The sequence below is a fragment of the Malassezia restricta genome, chromosome III (assembly GCF_003290485.1).
Source record: "Malassezia restricta chromosome III, complete sequence".
Classification (NCBI taxonomy): domain Eukaryota; kingdom Fungi; phylum Basidiomycota; class Malasseziomycetes; order Malasseziales; family Malasseziaceae; genus Malassezia; species Malassezia restricta.
Window position 1 is genome coordinate 135,911 of NC_040195.1, and position 26,224 is coordinate 162,134.

A 26,224-nucleotide genomic window follows, 5' to 3' on the forward strand; every position below is an offset into this window, starting at 1 on the left:
TGTTTGCCCGTATGGCGCAGTGGTTAACGCACTCCACTTGTATTGTGGACTCTGGTACATGGAGAGATCCCTCGTTCGACTCGGGGTGCGGGCATTCCTTTTTATTATGACATCTGAACGGCAGCTACGACTCTTTTACCACGTCGTACCTCACGTTCGCATGAAACTATGGAAAGACGGGGATAAGGTGATCTAGGGTCTCATGTATGTTCCCTGCCGCGGGGTGCCTGCCATCTGATTATAAGTCATGATATATTTACGTACACGCCTGTCCCAGCATCCCACTTCTCCGGGAATGATTGTCGCATCCATGTAATTAGACTGTTGTAGTGAGCTGCATCTCGTATTTGGTCGAGATGAGAAGTATGTGATGTGGTCGATTGGTCCAACGCAGTTTCATCGATAGAAGGCTGCGTCGGAGATAATGTGTTATTACTTGAATCTTGACGATATAATGTCAATGGAACGCGCACATCATCATCCCAATGTACAAGGGGCATGGCAGGCTCTTCTTTCTGGTAAATCGGATCAGGTATCATGACGCCCCGCATGCTCTCTGATTTAGTCACGTGGTATGCCTCCACTCGCGTCGTGCGTGTTGATACCGTGTTGCTTGCTGCGCATCGTCAAACGGAGCTCCTTCGGGTGTGGTGCATGCAGTTACGATGGACATAACATTTGACCTTTCTTCCAAGCTGGAAAACAGAATCGATCATGAGCTTTTTCAGGATGACTCAGAAGACTTTCCTATTCCCGGCATGAGTCGACGAGCTTCTATGACGCAGTCCATGTCGGAAATGTCTGGACTGATGCAGCCGCCCACACCGAATATACATGATCTAAGCGATCAAAAACTCGATACGTCTCTCTCTAGGCGCAAAGAAATACAGGAAAATCAATTCGATAATCTGAATGAGCAGCTACTAGACCAGTCAGACTCGATGGAAGCGCCTCCGCTCCCAGCCCCGAAACCAGATGTATCCGCCTCCCATGATCTTGCTAATGAAAATGAAGAAGGACAACATACTTCTCTGGATACAATCTCTTTCGAATCTCCGCCTCTGAATGGGCTAGAAAGTGACCATTCCTCCTCATCCATCTCTATGCCTCCTTCACCATCTGAATCGTGTGCACAGAATGCTTCTTCTTCAAATGCTTCATTCCGTCGAAACCAAAAAACAGGGTCTATACCAGGATCTCCTGTTGTCGTAAATAACACTATCCAGACTGCAACAACACCACTGCAGCCGCCTGCACCTGGTCGGACGGCGTTTACCGCTGCTACGACGGCCATCCAAACTTCCTTCCGCGAAGAATCCATGACAAGTCGACTCTCCGGTGCTTCGACGCATAGCGAGCAACATCACGAACCGACAAGTACTTCTTCTTCTTCCACAGATGAACCCTCGATTGCTCAACTCGTCGCATCCACGTCAAACATGCCACATGAGCACATTGACCCTAAGCGGTTGATGGCGTACCAGCATCAAATGAACGAGCGACTTACGCAAGAAAATGAAATTCTCAAGGTCCAATGTGAAGAGTTGATGAAGATCATGCAAAAGCACGACAAACAGAAAGAAGAGGACGATCGGGCTCAGCTGGTAAAGCAGATTGAAGGACTGAATGCCGTGATCGAATCACAACAAACTGATATGGCCAGGATCAAAGAGGAAGCTTCGCACGATACCCCATCTGAATATGATCCGCTTCTTACCAAGATTCGATGTGCTCTAACGCAAGGGAACGCTGAAGTAATGCATAGCTGCATTAAAGAACTGCAAGAGGCGGTACCTGGTATGGACACGTCTGTGGACCCGGACATGTTGCGTCCCAGTGAATCGTTGCTGCTAAGTCGCAGTAGCTCATCGTGGCGGCATTCAACGCCGCACCGCAGCCATGCTATGGAATCTTTGTGTCGATCCGTGGCTTCCATGTCAGTTGTGCAGGATGCATCAAGAGTCACGACAGACTTGAAACAAATGCAACAAACCGTGCGCACACTAACACAAGAGTTGCATGAAACGCGAACACAGCTAGAAGCGGCGTTGACACAGTCCACAGATGCGAACGCGAGCAAGTTGCGCATCGAGGCACGACTCGCTTCAGCGGTGGATGAACTCGCGGACGTCAAGGAAAGTTTGGACAAGCGGCATAAACAGTGCCAGGAACTAGAATCTTTGCAGCAAAGCTTGCCACGTCCAGATACTTCCTTGGACCAAAGCCTGCAGAAAGCACGGGCCGATCTAGCCGCGGCTCACGCATTGCAGCAGCAGGCACAGCAGCAGCAAACGTTGCTGCAAGAACATCTCCGACTCGCGGGTGAGCGCTATGACCGTGCCTGTGCTGAAGCTGATAGCGCCCGGCACGCACGTATGGAATGTGAGACTCAGATTGATGAGCAGCTCCTGCAACTGCATTCGCTACAAAATCTGTTGGCGGAGCAACATGCTGAACTAGGCCAGTTGCGTGGAGAGAAAGACCACATGTGGATGGAGCGTCGAGAGATTATGGAGCAACTCAACGTGTTTGAGCAGCGCTTGCGCGACGTGCGAACGGAGACGGAACAGTATGGCTCGGATCTTCGGGCGCTGCAGCAGAAGGAAGATATGCTCGCCATGCGCGCGAGACAGATGGACGAGGAATGCGCGCGACTTGTGCGAAAGTACATGGCTGATGTACTCTCTGAATGGCAGCCACGCCTGGATGGACTGAAGGAACAATGCCGCGCACTCATCTTTCAAAAAGCATACCTTTCACGCGCACTGCACTCGCAAACGTGGCTAGCAGACCGTGTGCGTTTGCATATGCATATACTGGCGCCCACCTTGAGGCGCTACGTGCCTGGGTATGAGCCATGGCCACCGAGAAAGAGGCGCTCATGGCGTGCGGCAGTACGTGCCGTGCAATTCGTTATACGGCTTCGACATGTAGATTAAGACTCGACGCACTCTATGCGTACTAGACCAATCCCTGTTCCGCTGGCAAGCAAAAGAGCACGAGATGCATTAGGACACCATGCCACACTCGTGACGCCGACCGCTGGATCCCAGCGGTCAACTGAGAGGACTGCTTGCTTCGCACCTTGGGCTGTGGGTAAAATGCCCTCTGGATAGTACCCATGACGCAGTGAAAAAGACGATTCATCGCGCCGAACAAGTCGGAAGCGCTTATGCATGAGACGGCCGCCTGGCTCTATGGCCTTGCGCTTAGATACCTGCAGCGCATTGCTGATGTGTACAGATCCATCCGCGGAGCCCGATGCGATGAATGGATGGAACGCCGACGCGTCCAGCGCGAGAATGCGTCCGTGGTGGAAGCCAACCACATGGTGTTTTCCCACATCGTGCGTTCGGAGCGACACGGACCCGAACTGATGGTCACCCATGTCCACAATCCAAGCTCCATTCCATGGCGCCCATACAGCAGCATACCGGGGCTCACGACTGTGTGCGAAACGCGCTGTAGCATAAGGGTCGAGTACGTCTGTCACATGCTCGGATCCATCCCATCCGACAGAAAGGAGAATCTGAGGACGCGCAGCCAGATCGGGGCTGCCAGACGTATTGAAGGGGGGTAGCATCTGCCAGCTCACAGCGCTCACCAGTGTATCGTGCACAGGCGCATCGATAAGGGGCTTTTCACTGGCATCCACGTCCCATACCGCAATATGGCCATTCGTGCATCCGGACGCAAGGCGTGCATCTCCGCCCCATGCCACACTGAAGCATGATGTGCCAGGCACCTGCAATATCATACGCGGAGTAAGCTGGATGCACTTGGCCTCCGTGCAAGGGATATCCAGCACCAGAACGTGCCCTTTCTTCATGGATACGGCCAGCGTACCCAATGTGTTGGGCGCAGTTACACCTGGGCGCCATCCGACTCGAAGAGGTGTGTCATCCAACTTGATGGTGAACGCCATATTCACGTCGTCAGTGTGTTTCCAAAACTGAAGCATGCCTTCATCGTCGCCCTTGCCGCGCGTTTTGGTACACGCGACAGCGAGCCAGTCCGTATCTACAAAGGGAGCCCATGCCAGGTCGTATACGTGGCCAACTGCGTCTAGCAAATGAATGGGACGTGACGGGTGGGCTGGATCAGTTATGCGAGCAGACTCGTATGGCTGGATAGACAGAGACTCCTCACGCTCGTGTGATGCCACAGAAAATCGTAGGGGTGTTGCATGGAGCGGATAGGAACATTCATGGTACTCTGGCGACGCAGACCAAGGCGATAAACGCGGCACCCAAGCCACATGCAATAGTTGTGACGCTCGAGGAAGATGCACACTGGATATCATGTATGCAGCCAGGTCCTTGACAGCGGGTGCATCGCCTTCATACCCTGCTGTGGCATACTGGTCGGGCTGCTGCACAGACCATGGCATATCTTGCACACGCAACGCACGCAGGTCATGCTGGTGCAGCAATGTACTAACATCACCGCCCTGTCGAGCCTTGCCGCGTCTCCGCTTCTCCGCGTGATCCGTGTCATCCACATTCTCGCGCTTGCTGCGACCCATGAATCAAATGAGATGGCACAAATAAAAAACCTGATTATAAACACCACATTCTTATTACTATTACACAGCGACTATGACAAGCGCGCCTTACTGCTGAGGCGCGAGATACAGAGTCTCAACAAGAGTATTGTGCGCGGTGAAGACCGTTTGGCTCGGGCACGAGACCGAAATCGAGGTGCTGAGAGGGAAGGACACGGTACCCAGCGTCTTGATGCCATCACCACGGGCATTGAGGTCATGCGTGCGCGTTTGACCGTTTTTGACGCCGGGAGGAGGTGTGCCGTGCACCGTAATAGTCGTCTTCTTAAGGTCTGTGACCGTCTTGATAGGAGGGCAGGTGTTCTTTACACCACTTGGCAGGCTCGAGTACGTCGTGAACGTCGACGTCGACTTCGAGAAACCGATCGGCAGGGGAATGGGAATCGTGACAATCTTACGAGCCTCGAGCGACTCCGATGGCTCGGGAGCCTCGTCGGCAGGCAGGCTAATAGCAGCGCCGTTGACGGCAGCAAGGGCGGCGAGAGCACCAATAAGAGCCTTGATGGAGAATTGCATGTTGAACGGCCGCCCCGAGTACAGCGTGGTACCTCTTTATATAAACGTCCTTCAAATTTTTTCGCCCCTTCCAGGTCCGAACTATGCTTGTCGATTTCGCGTAAATTACATGGTTCCTTCTTGTGCAGAAATCATTGAGCCAATCATATTTGAATATCAGAAAGTTCATTCGCGAGACACATCAAGTCAGCAGTGGATTGGTGGGAGGAAATCTCCACACATACGCGGGGCATGTCGCAGGACGAGGTCCAGACAGCAACGCTTAAGCCACAAAAGCGCGAGCCGTGGCATCTGTTTCCGTAGAGCGTCGACTGGCATCCTCGTCATGCGTGATAAGGCCGAGGTCCATACGGTGCCTCAAAGCTTTCCACAAGACAGGATGTTGTGTACGCGCACGTGAGTGAAGTGTGCGTAGAAAGCTGTAGGTTAGGACATGGTACGTACGTGTTGTAAGTGAGCGATTCGTCCAATTCCGCAGCGGAGCGACGAAAAACATGCATGGCCTCCATAATATGGTTCGTTTCCACCCGTCGCGACACGAGCGTCAGTAGTGTACGCGACATGTCTTGACAAGTCTCTGATACGGCAGATGTCTTGATACGTGCTTCAAAGGTGGGTAGTATTTGATCCAGGGGGATGGGTTCGGCGTTGGTATTCATGGTCGTGTCCGGCTCGGTTTCCGTGTCGGTCTCTGTCTCGCTGTTGTCTTCTTTCACTTGCTTCGCAGGTGTTTCACTGGCTGCTTCTGTGGCTGGATGCTTCTGCGGAGCATGCACTTGAAAGGCAGCCGCACAAGCAGTCCGAGTGTCTCGAGCGCGATCTTCGACTGACGATGGTATGTGCAGAAATTCTTGCAGTTTGGGATGCAAGGGAGGCAGAGGCTGGTTGGGAAACATGAAGCGCCATTTGATCGCGTGTTTTAGAGCATGAATAGCGGGATGGTAGCAGAGGGACGGTGCATACCATCCGTCAGGATGATCATCCATGTCCATGAGATCCATCAGGTCGACAAATGTATCCATGCGTGACTGCTGCTCTTTCGTGGGGATCGTCGGGTGCTCGTACAAAGATTCACCCGTACTCGTTGTGACGCGATCCAATGGCGGGAAGGCAGAGCGCTTCACGTCGTCTCGGAAAGGCACATGCACCATGTAAAATGCATCATACTCATTCTCAATCATCGGCGCGAGCAGGCAGAGCTTGGGATCGGAATGCGTGCGTGCAACAAATCGACACAATGCATACACGCCGCGGATGCTCGCTGCATGGACCAAGCTTGATAGGGAGAGTTGCGCGCGTCTGGACTTGGGATGGGCCAAGACCATGTACGTCTCACCCACATGGTATTCGCGCCTGTACGTGCTTGCATTCACAAAGTGCAGAATCTCCAAGCCAGCCGTCGTGCTGATGGCGGGTGGCGTCTCTTCCTGCGGGACGATAGAAGCACCTAGTTTGTAGGCGCGTTGAACGTGGGCTTGGCATTCGTCGGGCAATGGCGCAATCTGACTCAAGTCGTTCCCGGCCCGAAGCACCTCATCGGCGCGGTACATGACGCGCTTCGTATCAATATCGCGGTCTTCTGTTGCATCCTTGAGTATGCGCCGTGGTGCATGCATGCGCTGCTGAGCTGTGGCCTTGATAATCTGGACAGGAAAGTGGAGCGATGTCTTATCGGATGCATGAATATCGCCAAAGGAGAGCGTGGTGTTGATGGGATGGGACGAGGGTATTTGCAGAGTGGGAGCTTCCGCCTGAGACATGGCTTCCTCCGGCGAGACAATGGTGCTGCCTGGCACGTCTTGGATGAGACGCTGCCAAAAAGCATTCTTGAGCGAGTATACGTCGGATGACGGGCCGTAGGCCAGCACACGAAGATGGACGCGTGTGTCGATGAGCTGAGTGCGAAATACTTCGACGTCCGCACGATTCTCCGGAAGTCCGGGTCTCGTAGCAAAGTACACAACTTTTGCCCATGACGGTTCGCCATGGTCCTTGGTCGCCATCATGTCCAGCGTGGACGAGAGTGCCAGGGTTGGTTCATACGCCGCCGTCGATGTCGCCGGACGTAGATCATGTACGGCGCGCAGCATGTCTGTCGTTGGCCTTGCAGTACGACACAGTATACGCAGACCGGCAAATCCGTCTTCCTCGTCATGATAGTCACCATACGTGCACACGCACACTTTGATGGTAGACAAACCACGGAGCATGATCTCCAGGATGCGAAGGGACACGAAATGCTGGCATTGCTCAAGATACGTGCGCCCATTCTCTTTGATGGACATCCGCTCGGATACGTCCACGACAAACGCCACGAGCGTTCGCGGATGCAGGTCTGCGTCCCATGTCATGGTACGCGGCGAACCAGGCACAGACCAACATGTCACGTGTTACTCGGCAAAAGGGGTACTACGACTTGGTCCCACAGGGCGTCCCAGGAGCGGGGCTCGGCACCGAGAAAAGGGGTATGTAGAGCGTCGGAAGGTGCATTAGCAAGACGCTCGAGGCACGATGCGAGGCCCTGTGCATCAGAAAAGACATCGCCATTCACGCCTGGCTGGATGAGCTCATCTAGGCAAGCAAAGGACAGGGCACACACACGGAGGCCACACCCCAGCATATCCACGACTTTCATGGGCAAGTCCAGGCCGGAGGAGCTCGAGTGGAGAGATATGCCGACATCCGCCGCGCCCAAGAGACGCGGATAGTCGTCAGCCGAGAGCCATGCGGTGGAGATACGCACATGTTTCCATGCCTGCGTGCGCTGGCGAATCGTGCGCTCAAAGATCTCGCGAAGTGGTCCCTTGCCCGTGATCACAATCACGAGGCTCCGTAGCGGCATGGTACAGGCACGCTCCTCGTACATGGATGCAGCTTCCAGCAGAAGATGCATGTTTTCATCGGGGGTCCAGCTGGTGCTCGTGACGGCGAGCGCCGCGCCTCCCCTGTCGCCTGCGCAGAGCATGGGCCCCACACGATCGAAAAACGCCTTTGCATCTGCCTCAGACAGGCGGTGAAAGTGGGCGGGTGGCCTATCGTGCAAGACAGCCATGGCTCCGCGCAAGTGCCAGCGTTTGGCCAAATGGCGCAGCATGGCCTGAGTCACGAAGAGGTGCGCATCTGCGTGCCTTCCAAAGAGACGTTCCAGCGTCTCGGACACACGCACGAGGGGACTGTGAGGTCCGAGTCGCAGCGCAAGAAGGGTGTAAGCCAAGTTGTGCCAATCAAGGAAAAGGCGGCTGCGCGTGAGGAGGCAGGCACATTGTACCACCATAAGAGTTGGGATGGCAGGGGGCGTTTGCACTAGCACCACGGCCGGCTTGGGTGTACGTGCGACGAGGGCGAGCCACAAGGACAAGGTCTGCATGGGCACCTTGACGGCTGCAACGAGTACAAAAATGGCGCGAGGAAGCTTGCTGAAAAATGACGGGGGCGACCACAGGGGGACGCGGTGCACTTGAGGCGTGCATAGGTACCGTGGCAGCTGTGTATCAAAGTGGCCGGCGACATACACGGTCCAGCCGTGCCGCACGAGGCTCGCAATGTGGTAGCACATACGCGGACTCCGTCCCACGTCACCCAGCACGACCACCATCGCCGTGCGCTGGTGGATCGCACGCACGCGAATGCAAGCCACCCAAAGTAGCACGCCCAGCAGCACGCCCCACGGCAGGCCGAGCATCGTCGAAGTGGAGAAATCGAGGCCCTCGCGCACGCCCAACGCACCACGTCACATGACGCCTTTGGTAAGCCAGTCGTGATAGCGGCGCGTGGACAGGCCTAGCGTGGCAACGACGATTCTCCATGGCGACGTGGGATGCATGGGCGCAGGAGGCCATAGCCCATGTATTTGGTGCGACACTCCGGCCTGGTGAAGCGAATGAGCATCTTGTCTATGTGCCGGAATTGCGAGACGAATTGGAGGCGGAACGAGGCGAGTCGGAGCCCATGGCGACGTGGGACATGTCAGACCGTCTGCTGATTGCACGACTATCGCTGGCCGATGCTCGGGATACTAGCTGGGACTATATCATTGGTGCTTGGACCCGCTGCGTGCGTGAAGAGCAGCGAATTCAGGCTTCCTCCCTGTCTTTCAAGTCGCGCGCACTCGAAGGGCTGCAGCATGCACGCAGTCTGCTCACAAGTTATGCGGGTCTCTTGCTCGATATGCCAGACATGTTCCCCAGGAGCACCAAGCATGGATCTGAGCTTGGCCCTGAGGCGATGGTACCAACGCTCCTCAACTTGGCAGCGCTGGACGACGACGCACCTGTGCCGACGCTGTTCGATTGGGACGCCGTACCTCCTTCGCTGGCCGCCTCGTTCGTGCACGATGTGATCACGAGATTCGCGCCGGACGATGCACTCGATACGGTGCTGGGCCAGAGTCTACATGCGCTCACGCAGTGTGTGATTCGGCCGCCCGGCGCCCCGGCGGACGAATCAAACCAACAGACCGCCGTGGCTAACGACATACACGCTGTGCTAGCACAAATGCTCGGCGTACCCAACCCACAGGCACAAGCCTCTGAATTCTCCCCCCCGCGCGAAGGAATGACGATTGCCCAGCTGGACTGGCGCCCGATTCAGATGGCGCTCGCCGCCGCGGTAGAGCACAAAACGCTCGCAGCAGCCCTGCCGTTCTTTGCATCTTTCCATCCAGACACGACAGCAGCCCACATGGAGCGTGACTCGTTATTGGGCCCGTTATTACGTCTCTCGTGTTTTCCAGATGCATACCCATCCATTGCTCACGATACCTTTACAGATGCTCGATCGCGCTCGCCCATGGAACTGGAAAGCAGCATGAGCTCCTTGCGCATGTCCCTGCATGTCGTGCAAAAAGCCAACTTTCATATCTTCAACGCACTCGTGCGCGCCGGTGCCGAGCCACGCGAGCGTGTCCTGGCATTCTGGGGCGACATCTGTCATCTGAACGCGAAGCGCGGAGCTATGCAGGTGCGATCGCGCGAAGTGGCCACAGACGCCTTTATGATGAATGTGTTTGACGTCCTCCTCCGCTTTTCAGAACCATTCGCCGAGCCAACATGCGGCAAGATTGACCGAATTGATCCCCTGTACCTCCAGTCACAGCGGCGATGGGATACGTCGACGCTGACTCGCATTCTCGCAAGTGAGGCAGAGGGTGTTCAATGGATCCAACATACCCCCGCACCCCATGCACAGCGGCCCGCCAACTTTGTGACAGAGGTATTTTTTATTACGTTGCGTCTCGTGAATGTGGCGCTCGGCAAGGTGCTTCGTCGCGTAGAGCACCGCGAGAAGGAAATGGATCGCCTGCAAAAGCGTGTCGCAGAGCTCGAGGAATCCCGCTCGACATGGGACAACGCGCCTTACCCTACCGGCATCGAACAGGTCCTGCAGCGAGCCAGGGCCCAGAGCGACAAGCTGTACAGCGAAGTTCTCGCCGCTCAGACCCAGCTGCTAGAGCCCGAATTCGTACAGCGGGCCTTGTCATTCACGAGCTTCTCCATGACATGGCTTGTCCGCCTGGCCGACCCTCGTCAGGCACATCCACATACGACCGTGTCATTGCCTCTACCAAAAGAAGTGCCTGAAATATTTCGCATGCTACCTGAACATATGTTTGAAGATGCTTGCGACACGGTGCTATTTTACTCTCGCCGAAAGCCCGATGTGCTCGATGGACCAGCGCGCGAGAGTATCACGACGTTCTGTACAGTATTTTTGTCGAGTGGATGGTACGTCCGGAACCCCTTCCTCAAGGCCAAGCTCGCCGAAATGTTGTCGTACAATGTCATGCCATACGGCGCCCTCTCGATGGGCGTGCTGGGCGATGCCATCAACAATCAGCCACTGGCCATCGCTCACCTTGTGCCAGCCTTGATGACGTTCTGGATCGAGGCGGAGTCGACAGGCTCTCACACACAATTTTACGACAAGTTCAATATCCGATACCACCTCGGCCATGTATTCAAGGCGATTTGGGACAATGTCGACCACAAGAAGCAATTGCACACGCAGGCGCGTGAGAACCAAGCCGAGTTCGCCGTGTTCATCAACCGGCTCATGAACGACGTCACCTTCTTGCTCGATGATGCGCTCGAGAAGCTGACTGAGCTGCATATGAAGCAGGCCGAGATGGATGATCATTCCGCATGGCACCAGCGCCCGGCTCAAGAGCGCCAGGAATTTGAGAGTATCGTGCGGACCATCCAAGCTCAGATCAGAAGTGACTTGGGCTTGGGCCACGAATTTTTGCGCTTATTTATCATGTTCACGAAAGAAACGAGCGCCTCATTCATGATGCCAGAGATTGTCGATCGTCTCGCGGCCATGCTCGACTACAATCTCGACGTGCTCGTGGGTCCTCGGTGCCAGGACCTCAAAGTCAAGGACCCCAAGGCAGTCGGCTTTGATCCACGCAGTCTCCTAAGTGAGATTCTGTCGGTGATTTTAAACCTTGCGCCTCACGAAGAGTTTGCGGCGGCCATGGCACGCGATGGACGCAGCTACAGTCGTGAGATCTTTTCCAAGGCAGCTAGTATTGCTCAGAGACACATGCTCAAGAGCCCCGTCGATATCGATGCGCTCGCACAACTCGTGGACCGCGTAGAAAAAATCAAGGCGCAAGAGGCAATGGAGGAAGAAGACCTCGGCGAAGTACCGGACGACTTCCTGGATCCTCTACTTGCCACGATTATGCGCGATCCTGTTCGGCTTCCTGCGAGTCGCGCTGTCATTGACCGCTCTACGATCAAGGCCCACTTGCTTAGTGATGGCACGGATCCATTCAACCGCATGCCGCTCAAGCTTGAGGACGTCATTCCGGCAGACGACGTGCGCGAGCAAATCGAGGCATGGATCAAGGCGCGCCGTGCGTCGTCTTCTCCTACCTAGGAGGTGGAGCTCCATAGATTCGGCCGAAATAGGTCTTTTCTGCGACGCGATCCCAGCAGCTTGGTTGGCGGCATTTTTTCTTCTGACACTGACATGCGGTTCTACGAAAAGCAGCTGCCTGACACTGACGAGATCGTCATGTGTCAGGTGCGCCAGATTGCTGAGATGGGCGCATATGTTAATCTGCTCGAATATGACAACGCTGAGGGTATGATTTTGCTGTCTGAACTGAGCCGACGACGTATTCGCAGTATCCAGAAGCTCATCCGCGTAGGTCGCAATGAAGTGGTCGTCGTGCTGCGTGTGGACAAAGAAAAAGGATACATTGATCTTTCGAAGCGCCGCGTGTCGCCTGAGGATGTGATCAAGTGCGAAGAGCGCTACAGCAAGTCGCGTGCCGTGAACAGTATCGTGTCACATGTGGCACACAAGCTCGACTACCCTGTGGAACAGATATACGAAAAGGTCTTGTGGCCACTCGACCATTCGTATGGACATTCATACGATGCGTTCAAGCTCGCTGTGACAGAGTCGGCCAAAGTATTCGAAGGTATCGACATTGAACCGCACGTGCTTCGAGAGCTGGAAGCCAACATTGCACGTCGTCTGACCCCACAGCCCGTCAAGATTCGTGCCGATGTAGAAGTCTCATGCTTCGGATATGAGGGTATCGACGCTGTCAAGGCAGCCCTGCGCGCTGGTGAGGCGGTGTCAACGGAAAACATTCCCATCAAAATCAAGCTTGTGGCGCCACCGCTCTACGTCCTGGTGACGCACTCGACTGACAAAGTCGGTGGTGTCGCACTTATGGAACAAGCCTTGGAAAAGATTCAGGAAACGATTGAAAAGAGCGAAGGCAAGGTCACAGTGAAAATGAAGCCCAAGGCAGTCTCGGCTGTTGAGGATGAAGAACTGGCACAGCTCATGGCTAAGGTTGAGCGCGAAAATACAGAAGTCCAGGGCGATGACGACTCTGAGGATGACGAGTAATTCACGCACACCATGTATAGTAATCCGCAGGGCTACGTACAATCACCAAACTGGCGCTGGCGAAGGAAAGGTCCTTCTTGTGCTTACATAATGTTTTGGATCGCCTGGCTTCGCCCACAGGCGCCGCGTGGCGTTTTGCCGCAACGAAGTACGCGCGTCTGGACGACGAGTATGGCAGAACCACAGGTGGCCTACGCCCAAGACGAGTATGGCAATCCATTCATTGTAGTGCGTGAGCAGGGAAAGAAAACGCGTGCACAGGGCACTCAGGCCATCAAGGACCATATCCAGGCCGCTCGCACCGTGGCAAATATCCTTCGCACGTCGCTGGGTCCTCGGGGTCTTGACAAGATCCTGATCAGTCCCGACGGTGACATTCAGGTGACGAATGATGGTGCCACGATCATGAGTAATATGGAACTAGAGCACCAAATTGCCAAGCTGCTTGTGCAACTTTCCAAGAGCCAGGACGACGAAATTGGCGATGGCACGACGAGTGTGGTCGTCATGGCCGGTGCTCTGTTGGAGCAGTCAGAAGCTCTGATCGATCGTGGCATCCACCCTATCCGTATCGCCGACGGCTTCGAACGCGCTTGTGAGGTCGCCGTCAGAGCTCTGGAAAAGGCATCGGACAAGGTCGAATTTGACCGTGACCATATTGATGAACTTCTAAAGGTCGCCCAGACGAGTCTCGGAAGCAAGATTGTCTCAAAGTCTTCGAGCAAATTCGCCCGTATTGCCACAGAGGCCGTGCTATCTGTCGCTGATTTGGAGCGCAGAGACGTGGACTTTGATCTGATCAAGGTCGATGGTAAGGTGGGTGGCAGTCTGGACGACTCCGTGCTGGTGAAGGGTGTCGTGATTGATAAAGACTTCTCGCATCCTCAAATGCCGCGTGAGATCCGCGATGCACGCATCGCGATCCTTACATGCCCTCTGGAGCCTCCGCGCCCCAAGACGAAGCACAAGCTCGATATCAGCTCCGTTGAGGAGTACCGCCGCCTCGAGGAGTATGAGCGTACAACGTTCCAAAGTATGATCCAGAAGATCAAGGACTGTGGTGCCAATCTTGTCATTTGCCAATGGGGCTTTGACGATGAGGCGAACCACCTCCTCTTACAATACGGTCTGCCGGCTGTACGCTGGGTTGGTGGGCCCGAAATGGAGTTGATTGCGATTGCAACAAATGGACGTATTGTTCCACGTTTTGAAGACCTCACGCCCGACAAGCTGGGTCATGCTGGTCTTGTCCGTGAAATGAGCTTTGGCACGACACGCGATCGCATGTTGGTGATCGAGGAATGTGCCAATACGAGGGCGGTGACTGCTTTCCTGCGTGGCTCTAACAAGATGGTCATCGATGAGGCAAAGCGTGCACTCCATGATGCTATGTGTGTTGTGCGCAGCCTGGTGCGTGACAACCGCGTCGTGTATGGCGGAGGTGCTGCGGAAGTATGTGCCTCCATTGCTGTTGCACAATCGGCAGACGAGATTGCATCGATGGAGCAGTACGCTACACGCGCATTTTCAGCAGCCCTAGATGTCATACCTTTAGCGCTCGCTGAAAACAGCGGCTTGGCACCCATCGAGAGCCTGGCCATGGTAAAGAGCAAGCAGGTGACGGAGAGCGATGCTCGCTACGGCATTGATTGTATGGGACGGGGGAACAACAACATGAAAGAGTGCCACGTGTTCGACCCACTCGTATCAAAGCGGCAACAACTGCTCCTTGCGACGCAGCTTGTGCGCGCTGTCCTCAAAATTGACGATGTCATCGAGCAGCATGCCCTGGAAGCCGAAATGTAGGTGGCACGTGATTAGTGGCATAGGCAAAACCTGGTAGCGAGGATCGGCACGACGCGCGTCGCCGTCGGCTGCATGTCTAAGGAAGAGCAAAAGCGCGCCGCAGAAGACGCCTCGTCCTCCGACGATGACGTCGGACCTCTGCCAGGTCCTGCCGGAGGGGACAGCACCAAGCGCCGCAAAACGCTCCAATATGAGAAATTGTACTTAGATCAACTCCCGCGCGCCGACCGGTATGTCAAGTCGCTCATGCACCGCGACACTATCAATTTTGTGCAAGTCACGCCGCATACCGACTTTGTCATTACTACATCAGTTGACGGTCACGTCAAATTTTGGAAAAAGCAGTCTTCGAGTATCGAATTTGTAAAACACTACAATGCGCACCTGAGCATGATTGTGGCTGTGGCCACAAGCGCCGATGGCGCCTATTTCGCCAGTGCAGCCGCGGACGGATCCATCAAGGTATTCGATGTGATTAATTTTGACCTCATTCATATGTTCCAAGTGCCCTATACCCCCCGTGCATGTGCCTGGGTACACCGTCGTGGAAGCGTTGACACTGTACTGGCCGTGGCCGAGGAACACAGTTCCCACATCCACTTTTACGATGGACGTGATAGTGATGGTACGCCTCTTTTTTCTTCGACCAAGGTGCACAAGAATCCATGTCATATTCTTGCGTACAACGAACCCTACGACTGCATTGTATCAGCCGACACGAGCGGAATGGTGGAATATTGGCAGCCTCGAGAGCCATATGTTATGCCACAGGGCTTATTCTCCCTAAAGTCAAACACAGATTTATTTGAGTTTAAAAGAACCAAGTCGGTGCCAGCAACACTGACTTTCTCTCCTGACTTTCAACGGTTTGCAACAACGTCCACATGTGATCGGCAGGTGCGAGTATTTGATTTCCAGCATGGTAAGCTGCTGCGAAAGTACGACGAATCACTTGCAGCCGTGCAAGAAATGCAGCAGGCCAACACGACTATTTACCAGCTGGATGACATGGAATTCGGGCGCAGACTTGCTGTCGAGCGTGACATTGATGCCTCAACCTTACCTGGCCTAGGAGATGCGGTAGCAAATGCGATCGGTGCAGGTACAGCGAACGCTGTGTTTGATCAGAGTGGGAACTTTATCATGTATGGAACCATGTTGGGTATCAAGATGGTCAATCTTAAGACCAACAAAGTGGCTCGCTTGCTCGGTAAGGAAGAGACAATGCGATTTATGAATGTGTCCTTGTATCAAGGTGTCCCGATAAAAAAGTTTACCACCAACATCGCTTTGGCCGTGTCCAATAACCCACTGGCAAAGCCAGATGAACAAGATCCCACGCTGTTTTGTACCGCATTCAAACGCGCACGCTTCTACATGTTCACGAAGAATGAACCAGATACAGATCCCACCTCCAAGCTAGCCGGTCAGGACCGCGATATATTTAACGAGAAGCCGACACGTGAAGAGCAGGCGATTGCAAGTGAGAACCCTGGCGCAAAGAAAAAGCATGTGATCACATCTGCTATCTTGCACACAACGGCGGGCGATGTTCATCTCCAGCTATATCCTCAACTTGTGCCCAAGACGGTGGAAAATTTTGTAGGTCTTGCCAAAAAAGGCTACTACAATGGCGTAATTTTTCACCGCGTAATAAAAAAGTTTATGATTCAAACAGGCGATCCACTTGGCGATGGAACAGGTGGCGAGAGTTTATGGGGTGGTGAGTTCGAGGATGAGTTCGTGAAGGAACTGCGTCACGATAGGCCGTACACCCTTAGTATGGCAAATGCAGGTCGCAATACCAACGCAAGCCAATTCTTCATCACGACTGTCCCTACTCCATGGCTTGATAATAAACACACTATTTTTGGACGTGCCACAGGAGGCTTAGATGTGATTCACAAAATCGAAAACGCGTCAATCAACAAGTTCGACAAGCCGAAAGAAGACATCCAAATATTTAGCATTTCATTGCATTAAGTTAGGCTTCTCACGATTCCTCCACTCACGCGTGCAACGATAAGGGCCAGCGCATCCAATCGAAAGATGTCTCCACACGTGTTGCTGACGGTCTCCGGGCGTTGAGCTTGATATTTTGGACCAGACATACCACTTTCCCTGTGGCGAGTTGTGATGGAGCTGTGGCACCCAGCCTTGCTGGGGCATCGCTCCGTTCCCACTTTGTGGGCATCTGCGCCAAAAAGCGAGCGTAGCGAGAGGGCGTTGGGTGATGTAAATCAAGTGCCAACGAGTGTTCAGGTGTACAATGCATGTATATATAAAAAACTTCGACAATGCAGCGATAACTGTGGCTTGGGTCTCGATCATCCCACTAACCACCGAATTGTCCTAGGAGATCGTGGAACCAGTCTGCGTAAGTACGCGAGCTGGCGCATAGAACTAGAACAAGCCATTGATAAGAAAATTATGAGCGCTACAGACGTATCCAAGATCTTATGGGAGGCTCAGATGGCACATATGGAACAACGCTATGTGCTTTGTGCCGTTCTCCTTCGACGTGCATCCGAGCTTGAATCAGCAGAAGCATGCGCTATGCTTGCAAAGATGTTTGGCTTCGGCGTTCAGCAGGCAGGTACCCATCTGTTCGAAAGAGATTCGCTCCGTGGTATCGCATGGGGCATTCGTGCCCTTCAACTGGTCGTGTTAGATATGGAAAGAAATGTAACATCAAATTCGGCCCTACAGATTATGTATCAAACCCTCAAGTGGTTGTGCATACTCGTATGTTCAATCGAGTCTCTCCAAGCACTCAGGGTCATGGATTCATATGCTGATGTGTCCATGGCACTATTACTTTTATTTCCCCGTTCATGCGAGCTTTTGCACCCAGAAGCCCGCGTCAAAGACACGATACCGGCTGAACTAACTCGTGAATCGATTTGGTCAGCACTCCGTGATGTTCTTTGCAAGGTCAAGGCCACCGAGTCAATGAATAGGGAAGAGGAACCCGGAGACTCTGTCTCTGTAGAGCATGATCTGACCCATATCCACTTGTTCACTTTGTTCTTGGAATCTTTCTTACTCATGCGCAAAGCTGTCATGGAAAAAGAAGCAGCTTTTATGCAGGAAACGTATGAGGCTTGGACTGAGTACTTGGCAGAGACCCGATCCAATTCTCAGGAGTTTACGCAATTTCGAAATGTGGCCTCCGAAGTCCAACAATGGGCCGCACCGGACGCGGAACGTTCGCTCAATCATACGCTCAGTGAGGCAGAGATGTCGGCCATGTTTCAGCGCATTTCGAGTGTGTTCCCGTTCACATGTGCGAAGTCAAAGGAGCCACACATCAGTGTGACTCAGATGAATGAGCATCGTCTCAAGCACCAGAGAAGCCGTCGTGATCTCCGCGCTTCTTGGAACATTCCTCTGAGGAAACCCATGAGCTACCCTCAGCCCTATTCACAAATCAAACCACCCAGTGCATTATCAGCGCCTTCCACTGACCATGCGATGAGGCACAATACGCAGCGTTTTTTTGGCAGCACATCTACCAAATTGCGTGATGTGTCCAATGTCATGAACCGCCGAATTCTTTCAGCAGATCATGCGTGCATGATGGACTCGGAACCAGACGATGAAGCACCATACTGGAGCAGAATGGGAGACAAAGTTGGCAAAGTCAGGCGACGACCATCTAGCGTATTGTCCGTCACTCCGTCTCTTATGTTCCCTTCTAAAGCGCCAGTCGACACGAACGCACCTGGCGTTAGTGAGGCAGACACCAAGCAGGAGCATATTTATGCAACATCTAGCACGGTCGGCTCAACGTCTGATGCTGACCGACTACGATCACGGCTTCGAAGACAAAGTTCGCGCGCCTCGTTGCATGCGGCCATACAGAGTTGATTCTGCATCGGTGTAGTAGGCTCATGTAATCATTACGCTCAATTCTGACCAACGTTCTCCTAGTTAGTACAACGGTTAGTATATGTCGCTCTCATTAGCATTGCTGTGTGGCGCCGACAAGACCCGGGTTCGACTCCCGGATTGGGAACGTTTTTTATTTCCTCGCCGAGTTTTCTGCAATATTTTACGTTAAACAGCCTACACGATGCCTTTTTGGTACGGTGCATTGTCCCCTGCTAGGGATTATTTTTTGCATGAAACGCTTCGTACTCCTGGGTATCCAAGCGATCGTGAACACGATCGAGAAATTCTTTTCTGTGTAGAAAACCTTTTACGTCACCCAGACCGCTGCCGCCCCCTTTCGTTTGCGCTTCGAGTTCCTCTCGTTCTTCTGTAGACATTGTATCCTGGTTCTCCGTCTGTTTGATATTGCCTTTGTAAGCCTCCCAATCAAGCTTGGACTTTTCGAGTGTGTTTAGTTTGACTGGTTGAGCAGTAGCAGCTGCGCTCAAGTCAGCCAGATGGCTCTTGCGCTTTTTTCGCACCATTGAGCCAAGATGAGATGGTCTCTTTTTTATGGGTTCTTTCTTAGTTCGATCTTCTTGTGGCACTTTAAGTCCACACGAAGTTGTTTCTCGGGTCTCTTTCTCTGAAGGACCTTCATTATAAGACTCGAATTTAGTTACTCCAATTCCTCTTTTGGAAGTATCAGTGTCCCTATTGGTATCCTTTTGGCTAACATTTGTCGTGCTTGGGGGTGGATCATAAGGCAAGGTTTGATCCATCTCACAAGATGTACGTAGATGCCTGCTAGCGTGAAAGCATCAACCGACAATTAAATCACCAAAATTTGCGAAAGCATCCAAAAATTCTCCACTTTCCAGAGAGGAGCGCGGCCGCGTTCCATAGCCAGGTTCGGACTTTTTCTATATTATTCCCCAAATTTACATGAGCTTATTTCTCCAACAAGATTTTCGCCTCCATGCTCTGTCCCAATACCATGCCTCATGACCGCGAGTGCGAGCCACCTCATGTATCAGAATCATATGCAGGATCATGCGCATCTACCAATCAAACTAGTACAATAACAGCTGTCTCAGCCATACCTAATTCCATACCAAGCACTGCATCTCGCAATTTGCCACCCAGTGAATGTGTATCAGGGCTGGTCACGGATACGATCACGTCCACTGAAGACGCCACTAGCCAGCTCCCAGCGCTGTCACAAAGCAGCTCAAGTGAAAGGCAACTTGATTCATGTACAACACAGAACACGAGGCGTCCTAATGCCGAACATAATAACGAAGCATCACCGACTTCGGTTCACCGTTCACTATACCCCATTATTGACTCGGTACAAAGTGACATTCATGAATCTTTATCAAGCTTAAATACTGCCGAGTACTCCGCTTCCGGCCACGAAATAAATGACACAACATCTGCTGGAGCGAATCAAGATCAAAACGAGGAACATCAACGGCGCCATTCAGAACCACCGTCACCCAATGGAACAACAGATCCACAGCGCGACGATCATGCCGACTCACCATCTGAGGCGCATACAAATGCGCGTCCAAGCTCTCGTTTTTTTATGTACATACCAGAACAAGCGTCACCATTCCCATTTCCCTTGCTCAGTGATGTTGGATCAAATCTGGTCTGGCCGATTATTGATTGCATTGAGCGTACAAGGAACCAAGATACTGGCGAAGAGTCCACTCGCCTGGTGCATGTACTCGGCATGCCATTCCATTTGACTTTCACGATGCGCCCATCAGATCCTAATGACGTGCCTGATTCAAACAAGGCGCGTGCCTATGTTGAATCCCTTGAGCGTGTAGACGCCGAACTTCGATCGCGCATGGCACACTTTTCCATAACTAGCGCCTCTGTCGAATCCTCCAACGATGCAAGCATGCAGCACGTGTCTGGATGCGGCGTCTGTCTTGAGCCGTACCCAATTGAGGATAAACCAGCGTGGTTTACAGAAGGCACCAACGAGCCCGATGAAACAGTCGTGGCCATACCATGCCACGGGTTTCATACGATTCACGCATCTTGTTTGGTGGAATGGTTATCAAGCAAGGCGCCGAGTCAATGGTCGTGCCCATACTGCCGCGCTCCTTTACGATCAAACGCCAAGCACAATCCACCGCCAATGACGCTGCGAGAATATGTTAAACAGAAAGAGCGCGAACATGGATGGCGATGCGACGCACCTACCTGCTTTCCGTGCTACTCAGATGGTGAAAAGCACGAGTCTCCATTGATCAAGCTGATGCCGTGTAGGCACGAAATTCACTTGGATTGCTTATGCACCAACATGCGCATCGAGATGGCATATTCAGGCGCCAGGTCATACACAGACTGTGAAGAAGACACAGATGATGATGATACCAATGACAGTATGACCGAAGAACGCGAATCGGCACCACACTTGGACGCCAACGTACACTTGGCGTCAGATTTGACCCAAAACTGTACCGAGAACGACACCATCGGAAAGTGGCTTACATGCTCCGTTTGCCGCAGAGATGCTTGGGCACTCCTGCCTAGGCGCCAACGGCCTCGGAGATCTTTGCATCGCTCTCTTCATGGTCTTGTATCATAGCGTAGAGAATTTGTACAGTCAAGCGAATGCGAATGATTTTCGACATATGCGTCTAGACGTCCTTGTCCAACAAATGAGCGTGTAGGCACATGGGGACGTGCGTTGTACAAGACACGTGGAACAAGGTGCATATTTATCGAGGCGGCACAGAAAGCATTTTCCTCCCTGACAATCACTGGATTTGCATGGTGGACGCTTGATAATGTCTCGCCTGCCGCCAGAGCTCTCTGTACCAAAGTCTCCGGCGCAATCTTCGTCCCCTCAGTTCCAACCAAATCAATCTAATTCCTTCATGTCACGGCGCAACACTGTTACGCCCATTGCACCACTCAGGGGTCAAGCCACCGATTCGCCTGATGCTTCTTTCCCAACTGAGGACTCAATGCCTATCAATGAAGATCGAGGAGAAGCACTCATCAGACAGCGTATCCGAGAGAGGAAGCGCGACAAACGCACAAAACAACGCGACAATTCTGATGCTGACGCGTCTCGTTCATTGATCTCTGACAGCACAGAGAAACCCCAATCACAATCTGTATCAAATCCCCCCATGTCTGCATCGTTCCGCGACAGTGGAAAAGGCGTACATGGTCATGCGCACTTTGATGATACTAAGAGGATGAGCATGGATGAGCAGGCTGTATCCGACAATGACCCAACGCCTCAAGCGCTCTCGGACCTATATGGCGTAGAAGCGCAAGACAGCACTCTGGGTGATTTTGATGAAAATCAGGACGATCAGAATGGGGATGAGTTGGATTATACTGTCAAGGACCGTCAGGATGCGATCAATATTGAACATCCATTTGGTCTGCCTATTTGGAAGCCGGCTTTGTACAAAAAGTCCCGGTCTATCCAGCGCACGGCTGATAAGGCACTGAAGTGCACTCCGGGACTTCAGACGCGTAACAGCGCGGCTCTGGGTAACATTTTATGGCTTGTATTCGTTGGTATATGGATCAGCTGCCTGTGCTTCTTTTGTGCGGCTCTGCTTTATTGCGTGCCTCGCGGCGGTGCTATGTATGGGCACAAATTGTATGGTCTAGGCACATACATACTGTGGCCATTTGGAAATTATGTTGAAGTTGAATGCTCACATGCGAGTGGTCATCGACATGGGCCATGTCGCTTGCCAGCGGTGCACGAACACGAAGTGAAAGATGAAGAAGACGAGAATCTGGAACATGTTGATACACCGTATCCTGGCACCGAAACGGATCCACTTGTCCAACCTGGTAGCTCTGCACTGTACGGTGGCGTTCAAAATGATGAAGAGGACGGTCAGCTGTCCGAAGATGAGCGCATTTCACTGGAGCTTAAGCTTTACCACTACGTATTTGACAAAAATGGGAACGATGTTGGTGCCTCGAAGCGCATTGGTGGTATTCTTGCATATGCTCTGGTGTATGGTCTTGTGATATTCCCCGCACTCGGTATTGTGTGTCTATTGTGCTGGGCATTGGTGGTTACGATTCCTATGGCTAAACTTACGTGGACCCTAATCAAGAACTTGGCATCACAACCCCTGGCACTTCATTTCCGTTCTCCTTTTCAAATCGACACGCGCACACTCAAAGTGAAGGACTCGGACCAGGCTCAATTCCAGAATGTGCTCCATCCCGGACACATGGCACCATTGTTGAAACGAAAGCACCGCAAGAAAGGCACATCAAAACGCCGCAGCGTTATTCTGGTCTGTCTTTACGAGGCCATGGGCAAGGAGTATTTTAAGTACACGGTCGGCGGTGTGAACATCATGTTCGTGAATACTATCCCACTGATTTTTCTGACCCAAATCATGTTCTACGTGATTCGCCCTTACGCCATGTCACACAACATCACATCTGGTGTATTGGCTATGTTATCGAATGATTCTATCATCTTTATTATGTCGCTTGCCAGTGTGCTGCCACTTTCCTACTTCATTGGCATGGCTGTGGCTAGTATCAGTACACAAAGCAGTATTGGTATGGGTGCTGTGATTAATGCAACGTTTGGTTCTATTATTGAACTAATCCTCTACAGCATTGCGCTGACAGAAGCCAAGGCTAGTCTCGTCGAAGGCTCCATTATTGGCTCCATTCTCGCAGGCGTTTTACTTATGCCTGGTTTAAGTATGTGCTCTGGAGCCACGCGACGCAAAGAGCAGACATTCAATTCTCGCTCAGCCGGTGTGACGAGCACCATGCTCATTATGGCCATTATTGGCATTTTGACTCCTACTATGTTTTACCAAATCTATGGAAAATTCGAGTTAGTGTGCACCGGATGTCCCGACGATGCCTCCAATGCTGAAGATCGTTTCCGATGCGATAAGTGTTCCTATGAGCACATTTCACCGCTCGATGACTCGTTCTTCCAAACGAATGTCAAGGGTCTTATCTATTCATGTGCCGCGATTCTTCTTCTAGCCTACGGAATTGGTTTGTGGTTTTCCCTTCGGACTCATGCTTCGCATATTTGGAACAGCACTCCCAGTACCATTCATCCTGAGCATTTACCGCCACCACTGCACCGGGCCTCTGTGTACAAACGCTTGTTCCCGAAGAACTACGAGCCGCGCTTGCCTTTGCATCACCAGAACGAAGCTGGACCTTCGACTCGTGACGTGGACAGCCAGGTCAGCAGCACCTCAGCTACACCTAGTCTGCATAATGAATCGACGAGCTCCCACACGCAAAAACAGAACAAGTCGAAGCCACAGGAGGATATGCTTCTGGATGCGGCTGCTCGGATGTACCAATATTTGTTTAACCGACACAAATCGGGTCAACCGTATGAAACCATTGCTGAAGAACAAGAGGGTCAAGAAGATGGACAAGGTGGACATGATGCACCATCATGGAGCAGGAGTGTATCACTCAGCGTCCTTCTTGGATGTACAGTCATGTATGCTATTATTGCCGAAATCATTGTGGATCTTGTGGATGTGGTCATTGAAGGCTCAGGCTTATCGCCCAAATTTATCGGTGTCACTCTTTTTGCTCTTGTTCCAAATACGACAGAATTTATGAATGCAATGAGCTTTGCGATCAATGGAAATATTGCCTTGTCGCTTGAAATTGGTTCTGCTTACGCGCTTCAAGTGTGCTTGATCCAAATTCCCGTGCTGGTTGGATTCAGTGCGTTTTACAATTCTTCTTATGCGAAGTCTGGTATCGATATGGCCGCTCGCTCCTTCACGTTAATCTTCCCACGGTGGGACGTCATTGCTATCATCCTGTCCGTCTTTTTGCTCACATACACCTACAACGAAGCAAGGAGCAACTACCATCGTGGCAGTATTCTGATTCTAGCCTATTTGGTTTTCATTGCTGGATTTTTCTTTGCACCAACTATCGACTTGGACGATCCAACTCAACAGCCACAAACACGCGTCTTTACTGTGTAACATTACGTAGGTATGAAGCTCACGCACAACTTTGCCATATTCATTTCGCATCCCATGTAGCGCGTGCCCTATTTGATTACGTAAGCAATTCAAGTCATAAAAAAAATGAACCGGCTCGAGACCGGTAGTACGGTGCTCGTCTCAAGGCGGTAGTGTAGTGCCAAGGACAAGCCGGAGCAGTGCAAGCAAGCCTGCATACTGCTCCCCGCGACGAAAAAGATGGTTAACGGAAATCCTCCCAGAGGGAGGAGTTACAAGCGTTAACTTGTAAAGAACAGATACTACACTTGATCTAAGCCAAAAGGCCAGAGAAGGTGAGGAACCAACTACAGTTGAGGTGGCACAATTTATATTTTTCTGAGCCCCTATAAAATTTGCAAATCCCTCCATTTGGCACGCAGTGCCCAAGGCCGTTGCAAAGCGGCTTAGGAATGACTAATCCTCAAGATCAAGGCCACCCATCTAGCCTCACTAAGAGTTCTTGCGACATGACTGATGCCAAAATCAAGGTTGGTGTGCTGGGTGCCACGGGGACTGTAGGCCAGCGTTTTATTCTTCAGCTAAGTTCGCATCCTGTGTTTGAATTGGCTGCCCTGGGTGCGAGCTCGTCATCTGCGGGAAAGTCCTACCATGACGCCGTGGCCGGTCGTTGGAAGCAAATACATCCAATTCCATCGCAAGTACGCAACATGCCTGTTCACGAGTGTGAACCAGGTGCATTTTCCGAATGCAGCGTGGTGTTCAGCGGTCTTGACAGCGGCCCTGCCGGTCCTGTTGAAGCCGCATTCCGTGAGGCGAATCTACGCGTGTTCTCGAACGCCAAAAACTACCGCCGCGACCCTCTTTGTCCTTTGATTGTCCCACTCGTAAATCCCTCACACTTTGATATTGTGCCACACCAACGTGCATCTTTGTCACTAGACCGTGGATTTATCGTGACGAATGCCAACTGTTCGACGACGGGCGTGATTGTGCCGCTCAAGGCGCTGGAGGATGCGTTTGGCCCCTTGGATATCGTTATGGTGCAGACCATGCAGGCTATCAGTGGTGCAGGCTACCCTGGTGTGAGCTCTTTAGATATGCTTGACAATATTGTGCCATACATTAGCGGAGAAGAAGAGAAAATTGAGTGGGAGACAAGCAAGATTCTCGGCGGCCTCAAACAAAATAACACTGCCTTTGATTTGCACGAATCCAGTCCGATGCGCATCAGCGCACAATGCAACCGTGTCCCTGTCGTCGATGGTCATTTGTCCTGCGTGAGCGTGAGCTTCAAAAAGCAGCCCGCACCGTCACCTGAGCAAGTAGCTGAGGCTCTGCGGTCGTATACATGTGAGGCCCAAAAGCTTGGATGCCACAGTGCACCTACACAGGCAATCACGGTGCATGATGAATTGGACCGTCCTCAGCCTCGTTTGGACCGTGAGTGGCAAAACGGTGCTGGCGTGAATGTCGGCCGCATCCGCGCATGCCCCGTACTAGACGTCAAGTTTGTGACGCTCGTCAACAACGTGATGCTTGGTGCTGCTACGAGCTCAGTACTGAATGCGGAAATTGCACACAAGAAGGGGCTGCTCTCATAGTCTATCTGGTA

At 52.4% G+C, this 26,224-nt stretch overlaps 15 protein-coding genes and 3 non-coding genes across 18 annotated transcripts; 12 read left to right on the top strand and 6 right to left on the bottom strand.

Moving 5' to 3' along the window:
- Positions 1-4: 4 nt before the first annotated feature.
- Positions 5-94, top strand: MRET_t0026. Its single transcript has one exon. It is a non-coding gene; the product is annotated as a tRNA-Thr (tRNA).
- Positions 95-200: 106 nt separating this feature from the next.
- On the bottom strand, positions 201-500 carry MRET_1691 (uncharacterized protein; the record flags this gene model as incomplete). Its single annotated transcript, XM_027628318.1, has 2 exons — positions 201-234; positions 265-500. The coding sequence occupies 2 exons, from the start codon at positions 498-500 to the stop codon at positions 201-203; spliced, it is 270 nt and encodes an 89-aa protein (XP_027484085.1).
- Positions 501-665: 165 nt separating this feature from the next.
- Positions 666-2,939, top strand: MRET_1692 (pericentrin-AKAP-450 domain of centrosomal targeting protein; the record flags this gene model as incomplete). The annotated part of the gene is made up of 1 exon (XM_027628319.1): positions 666-2,939. One exon carries the CDS (start codon positions 666-668, stop codon positions 2,937-2,939), a length of 2,274 nt encoding a protein of 757 aa, XP_027484084.1.
- MRET_1693 (uncharacterized protein) lies at positions 2,936-4,525 on the bottom strand (the record flags this gene model as incomplete). The annotated part of the gene is made up of 1 exon (XM_027628320.1): positions 2,936-4,525. The coding sequence occupies one exon, from the start codon at positions 4,523-4,525 to the stop codon at positions 2,936-2,938; it is 1,590 nt and encodes a 529-aa protein (XP_027484083.1).
- Positions 4,526-4,612: 87 nt separating this feature from the next.
- MRET_1694 (uncharacterized protein) lies at positions 4,613-5,080 on the bottom strand (the record flags this gene model as incomplete). Its single annotated transcript, XM_027628321.1, has 1 exon — positions 4,613-5,080. One exon carries the CDS (start codon positions 5,078-5,080, stop codon positions 4,613-4,615), a length of 468 nt encoding a protein of 155 aa, XP_027484090.1.
- A 262-nt stretch (positions 5,081-5,342) lies between these two features.
- Positions 5,343-7,431, bottom strand: MRET_1695 (ATP-dependent DNA helicase 2 subunit 2; the record flags this gene model as incomplete). The annotated part of the gene is made up of 2 exons (XM_027628322.1): positions 5,343-5,499; positions 5,525-7,431. 2 exons carry the CDS (start codon positions 7,429-7,431, stop codon positions 5,343-5,345), a joined length of 2,064 nt encoding a protein of 687 aa, XP_027484089.1.
- Positions 7,432-7,463: 32 nt separating this feature from the next.
- On the bottom strand, positions 7,464-8,762 carry MRET_1696 (beta-1,4-mannosyltransferase; the record flags this gene model as incomplete). The annotated part of the gene is made up of 1 exon (XM_027628323.1): positions 7,464-8,762. One exon carries the CDS (start codon positions 8,760-8,762, stop codon positions 7,464-7,466), a length of 1,299 nt encoding a protein of 432 aa, XP_027484088.1.
- Positions 8,763-8,884: 122 nt separating this feature from the next.
- On the top strand, positions 8,885-11,962 carry MRET_1697 (ubiquitin conjugation factor E4 B; the record flags this gene model as incomplete). The annotated part of the gene is made up of 1 exon (XM_027628324.1): positions 8,885-11,962. One exon carries the CDS (start codon positions 8,885-8,887, stop codon positions 11,960-11,962), a length of 3,078 nt encoding a protein of 1,025 aa, XP_027484087.1.
- Positions 11,963-12,055: 93 nt separating this feature from the next.
- Positions 12,056-12,952, top strand: MRET_1698 (translation initiation factor 2 subunit 1; the record flags this gene model as incomplete). The annotated part of the gene is made up of 1 exon (XM_027628325.1): positions 12,056-12,952. One exon carries the CDS (start codon positions 12,056-12,058, stop codon positions 12,950-12,952), a length of 897 nt encoding a protein of 298 aa, XP_027484092.1.
- Positions 12,953-13,123: 171 nt separating this feature from the next.
- MRET_1699 (T-complex protein 1 subunit epsilon) lies at positions 13,124-14,758 on the top strand (the record flags this gene model as incomplete). Its single annotated transcript, XM_027628326.1, has 1 exon — positions 13,124-14,758. One exon carries the CDS (start codon positions 13,124-13,126, stop codon positions 14,756-14,758), a length of 1,635 nt encoding a protein of 544 aa, XP_027484091.1.
- Positions 14,759-14,830: 72 nt separating this feature from the next.
- Positions 14,831-16,741, top strand: MRET_1700 (peptidyl-prolyl isomerase domain and WD repeat protein 1; the record flags this gene model as incomplete). The annotated part of the gene is made up of 1 exon (XM_027628327.1): positions 14,831-16,741. The coding sequence occupies one exon, from the start codon at positions 14,831-14,833 to the stop codon at positions 16,739-16,741; it is 1,911 nt and encodes a 636-aa protein (XP_027484482.1).
- A 153-nt stretch (positions 16,742-16,894) lies between these two features.
- MRET_1701 (mitochondrial carrier protein) lies at positions 16,895-18,628 on the top strand (the record flags this gene model as incomplete). Its single annotated transcript, XM_027628328.1, has 1 exon — positions 16,895-18,628. One exon carries the CDS (start codon positions 16,895-16,897, stop codon positions 18,626-18,628), a length of 1,734 nt encoding a protein of 577 aa, XP_027484481.1.
- Positions 18,629-18,684: 56 nt separating this feature from the next.
- Positions 18,685-18,776, top strand: MRET_t0027. Its single transcript has one exon. It is a non-coding gene; the product is annotated as a tRNA-Glu (tRNA).
- An 88-nt stretch (positions 18,777-18,864) lies between these two features.
- Positions 18,865-19,413, bottom strand: MRET_1702 (uncharacterized protein; the record flags this gene model as incomplete). The annotated part of the gene is made up of 1 exon (XM_027628329.1): positions 18,865-19,413. The coding sequence occupies one exon, from the start codon at positions 19,411-19,413 to the stop codon at positions 18,865-18,867; it is 549 nt and encodes a 182-aa protein (XP_027484484.1).
- Positions 19,414-19,610: 197 nt separating this feature from the next.
- Positions 19,611-21,239, top strand: MRET_1703 (uncharacterized protein; the record flags this gene model as incomplete). Its single annotated transcript, XM_027628330.1, has 1 exon — positions 19,611-21,239. The coding sequence occupies one exon, from the start codon at positions 19,611-19,613 to the stop codon at positions 21,237-21,239; it is 1,629 nt and encodes a 542-aa protein (XP_027484483.1).
- Positions 21,240-21,441: 202 nt separating this feature from the next.
- Positions 21,442-24,630, top strand: MRET_1704 (Ca2+:H+ antiporter; the record flags this gene model as incomplete). The annotated part of the gene is made up of 1 exon (XM_027628331.1): positions 21,442-24,630. The coding sequence occupies one exon, from the start codon at positions 21,442-21,444 to the stop codon at positions 24,628-24,630; it is 3,189 nt and encodes a 1,062-aa protein (XP_027484478.1).
- A 127-nt stretch (positions 24,631-24,757) lies between these two features.
- On the top strand, positions 24,758-24,948 carry MRET_nc0002. The gene has a single exon (XR_003525359.1). It is a non-coding gene; the product is annotated as a U2 small nuclear RNA (small nuclear RNA).
- A 170-nt stretch (positions 24,949-25,118) lies between these two features.
- MRET_1705 (aspartate-semialdehyde dehydrogenase) lies at positions 25,119-26,213 on the top strand (the record flags this gene model as incomplete). The annotated part of the gene is made up of 1 exon (XM_027628332.1): positions 25,119-26,213. One exon carries the CDS (start codon positions 25,119-25,121, stop codon positions 26,211-26,213), a length of 1,095 nt encoding a protein of 364 aa, XP_027484477.1.
- Between the last annotated feature and the right edge of the window lie 11 nt (positions 26,214-26,224).